This window comes from Sinocyclocheilus grahami, unplaced genomic scaffold, assembly GCF_001515645.1.
Source record: "Sinocyclocheilus grahami isolate Dianchi unplaced genomic scaffold, SAMN03320097.WGS_v1.1 scaffold2040.1, whole genome shotgun sequence".
Taxonomy (NCBI): domain Eukaryota; kingdom Metazoa; phylum Chordata; class Actinopteri; order Cypriniformes; family Cyprinidae; genus Sinocyclocheilus; species Sinocyclocheilus grahami.
In genome coordinates, this window is record NW_015507219.1 from 52129 (window position 1) to 56370 (window position 4242).

Genomic DNA, 4242 nt, shown 5'->3' on the forward strand with positions numbered 1-4242 from the left:
CACTCAAATGTCAGAAAAAAAAAATATTCCCTTACTTCGCATGCATAAAACCTCATAAACGCTCACTGAGATGATACAGATACAGAGACATAATAAGTTTTCACAAAGTTCTTCTGGCAGGATCATTTTATTTAGGAAAATATCTCACCATTCACTGATGCATCCTGGTCACACTATTATATGTGACCCTTGAGCACAAAAGCAGTGTTAAGTCGCTGGGGGATATTTGTAGCAATAACCAACAATACATTGTGTGGGTCAAAATTATCGATTTTTCTTTTATGCCAAAAATCATTAGGATATTAAATAAAGATCATATTCTATGAAGATATTTTGTAAATTTCCTACCGTAAATATATCCAAACTTCATTTTTGATTACTAATATGCATTGCTAAGAACTTCATTTGGACAATTTTAAAGGCGATTTTCTCAGTATTTTGATTTTTTTTTGCACCCTCAGATTCCAGATTTTCAAATAGTTGTATCTCAGCCAAATATTGTCCGATCCTAACAAACCATACATCAATGGAAAGCTTATTTATTTATTCAAATTTCAAAGAATTTACCCTTATGACTGGTTTTGTGGTCCAGGGTCATATATGTTTGATCTAAAATAATTGCAATTTTTTTTTCTGTCATCTTTGCAGGACTGTAATATGAAGTGTACAAAATAACATAGCACATGACAGGCATACTGTAGATATCTATTAAAACAACTCTCAGTGTGAACACATTTGTTAATTACACTCTGACTGTTTATTTATGCCACACATGAACACAATTAATTACTTTCTACAGGACCTTTGAGAAACATCACTTCACTAGAGAATGAAGACTCTAAAGAGGTGTTTTCATTGGATGTCTCGATGTGGGCTTGTCCAGCGTCCAAAGTGGAGTGAAGATTAGCTTGTGCTTGCTGTTGTGTCTTGCTATGTGTTTACAACAGAAAAAAAGACAAGGAAAACACATTTACATGGGTCTGCAACCTTATTTTTAAAAGCACATTAATAATAAATCAATGGTACAAATAATCTGAGTTCACTTTTTTTTTTATTCCTGTCAATGCTACAACTCATATAATCCATATTGTAACAGAAAGAAAAGACTGTGTAATAGTGTATCTATTGACTAGTGACGATATTTTATATCTTTACTGATTATATTGAGAAGACCTGTGGATCTCACACTTACTGGCAGATTCTCATAATCAGAAGATCCCGACTGGTGAACAGCAGGTGTGGGAGGGACAGACTATGTGACAAATACATTGATTATTTGAAAAATTAACTCGCTTTTGACAGCAAAAACTCTTTTGCACATGTATTTTTGATATTTCACTTACTGTGAGTGTGTCGTATACGCCAGTAGATCTGGACTTGAGGTCTAGAGCCGTATATGTGCTTACACTGGGATCATCGTTCTACAGGGAAAGAGGGAGAATATATAAAAACTAATTTTATTCTTTTATTGATTTTATGCTGTGGTTCTTTGAGCATCTCACCTCATACTCGTGTATTGTAGATCTTCTCTTTATCCTTTTTCTGTCAAAAAAGGAAACACAAGTTTTTCATTGTTTCATATATAATTAATAGTCAAATATATTTTATTCATTCGTTTGAAAGTAAATGATGTTTATATACTCTTGTTTATTTTTTTTTTACATTATGGATATTATAATGATGATGATGATGAATAATCCTCCAGATGTTGCTGCGATCACAATCACGTTCCTATCAGCACCAGGATGAACTGAAAGATGAAGATAATCATAATTAACAAACTGATGAATGATGTGAAGATACAGGAGTGTGTTAATAAAAGCTTCACCTGTGACAGTAACAGCGTCTGATCTCTGAGATCCATGTTGATTGTGAGCCTCACAGTAGAAGCGTCCACTCTGTAGTGCACTGAAACTCTGTCCAGATCCAACAGCTGAGCTTTGATTCTCCTTAAACCAGCTGAAGTTCAGAGCAGGAGGGTTTGAATCACTGCTGCAGCTCAGAGTCACTGAATCTCCCTCCACTATTTCACCAGATCCAATTATGGACACTGAGACACTCCTGGGAGGATCTGAAAAAAAAATGAAAATAAATAAAATTATTTATTGACAAGGCCTGTTAAAATGTGTAAAAAATTATGAGTATGAACTGAAATGATCAAAACCAAAAATCAGCATAATAGACTCACACATGACGTTTAAATTCACAGCATCAGAGTATTTCTCTCCATGTTCATTTCTGGACTTGCACTTGTATTCTTCACTGTGATCAGAGCTGATGTTTGAGATGCTGTAGATTCTTCCAGATCCTACAAACGTTCCTCCTTTAAACCAGCTGAAGTTCAGAGCAGGTGGGTTTGAATCACTGCTGCAGCTCAGAGTCACTGAATCTCCCTCCACTATTTCACCAGATGGACGGATGGACACTGAGATGCTCTTTGGAGGATCTAACACAGAAAAAAGCATTGATGTCATTACGTACCACAATAAATTTGACATCATAGACTATGTTTGGAGGATTTAATGTCAAAGTTACTGAACCATTATTAACTCACACATGACGTTTAAAGTCACAGCAGCAGAGTATTTCTCTCCATGTTCATTTCTGGATCTGCACTTGTATTCTTCACTCAGATCAGAGCTGATCTTTGAAATGCTGTAGATTCTTCCAGATCCTACAAACCTTCCTCCTTTAAACCAGCTGATTTCTGCAGGAGGGTTTGAATCACTGCTGCAGCTCAGAGTCACTGAATCTCCCTCCACTATTTCTCCAGATGGACTGATGAAGATCACAGGATTCACTCGAGGATCTACAGGAGAAGTATTTAAATTTTATTTTTAGTCATTTTAACAACGAAGGTCTCTAATTGTCAAGGAAAAATCTGAGCTGAAGCTTTTGCATGAATACTGAAACTGTACATGGGTTGCCTGATCATGATTCACTCACACTGACTCTGTTTCAATTAATCTCAAATGTTTTTAGCTGTGTTCTGGGCTGCGTTTCCCAAAACCTTCTTAACGCTACGTCGTTCGTAAGTTATACCTTAAGTTGTACATTTACGTTAATATGTGTTTCCCGAAACGTTCTTAGTTAAGTATACCTTCTGTAAGTCATTCGTTCGTAAGGTTAGTCTGGACCACTCTTAGCTATACCTTATCGCTGTTCACAGCTCACTCCGCTAGTGACCACCACTGTGCAAAAACCTTCTTTACATTTCAGTCGATACGATTGTAATTCTGTGGCAAGAAAAAGTGCAGAACCAAATAAATATTACAATTCTAAAGTTGTATAAATACACCCAGTGTTCAATTAGTGTTCAATTAATTTAAGTGTTTTTATGCAAAGAATAAAACTGTCATTATACTGATGGTTGTTAGTTTTTCCATTATAATACATGAAGGCACATCGGCTGGCAAACAATTAGGCAGCACATAATTAGGAGTCTATTTAATTTAAGTCTATTTAAATCTATTTTTTTTATTACAGGGACAATGCATATTAATAAACATTTCTGTCAATATGCCAGAGTTAGCCAGAAGGCTATTTTTCACCTGCAGTCCCTAGACAGATGGTAATAGTCACCCTAAAAGAAAGTAAAATTACATATTTACATAATAAAACAATCACAATACATTTAGTAAAAAGTACTATTAAGCTATGATGCACAATAGAAACACAACAGACCAACAATCAGACAAACATCAGACAAATACATGAACACATACACACACACAAAGCAAAATGGGGAGTTTGGTCAAACTATGGCAGCGAGAAAGCGAATAGTTGTCCTAAATCAAAGATCAAAGATGGCTGCATCCGCGCAGCCAGTTAGTGTATGTGCATTATTTCATAATAGTGTCAGAATAGCTACCATGTCAAAAGATACAATTCTACAAAAATGTTGCCTGCCACGGGAGCAAATTCAGCAGCTTTTACATCTTGTTGTTCAAACTTTGTAGAGACAAACTTGACGGAGCTACACCCTGAGCCCCGGAATTCAGCTGCTGGCAGCTCTCCGTTTTTATGCTGTGGGGAGTTTTCTGGAGGTGGTTGGGGATGGATATGGACTGAGTAAGACCTTGGTGTGGCGGTGTGTTCACTACATCTTGCTCTGTCACGCCACCGATTATATAGACTACGTATACCTTTGGCCAGGCACTAAGTGATGGAGGCACATCAAGGCTTCCATGCCATTGCGGGTGTCCCGTGAGTAATTGGCCTTGTGGACGGGACACTTATCCC

At 36.7% G+C, this 4242-nt stretch overlaps 1 protein-coding gene across 1 annotated transcript in view; it reads right to left on the bottom strand.

Annotated features, from left to right (window-relative positions):
- Nucleotides 1–863: 863 nt before the first annotated feature.
- The window catches only part of LOC107573814 (B-cell receptor CD22-like), a 6468-nt gene continuing 3089 nt past the window's right edge, over nucleotides 864–4242 (bottom strand). The window contains exons 5-12 of the mRNA XM_016260265.1: nucleotides 2555–2809; nucleotides 2189–2446; nucleotides 1829–2071; nucleotides 1663–1750; nucleotides 1503–1542; nucleotides 1344–1421; nucleotides 1193–1252; nucleotides 864–930 (exon numbers count right to left, since the gene is read on the bottom strand). Of these exons, the coding sequence (XP_016115751.1) occupies nucleotides 904–930; nucleotides 1193–1252; nucleotides 1344–1421; nucleotides 1503–1542; nucleotides 1663–1750; nucleotides 1829–2071; nucleotides 2189–2446; nucleotides 2555–2809 (1049 nt within the window). The 3' untranslated portion in view covers nucleotides 864–903. The remainder of the gene's footprint in view (nucleotides 931–1192; nucleotides 1253–1343; nucleotides 1422–1502; nucleotides 1543–1662; nucleotides 1751–1828; nucleotides 2072–2188; nucleotides 2447–2554; nucleotides 2810–4242) is intronic.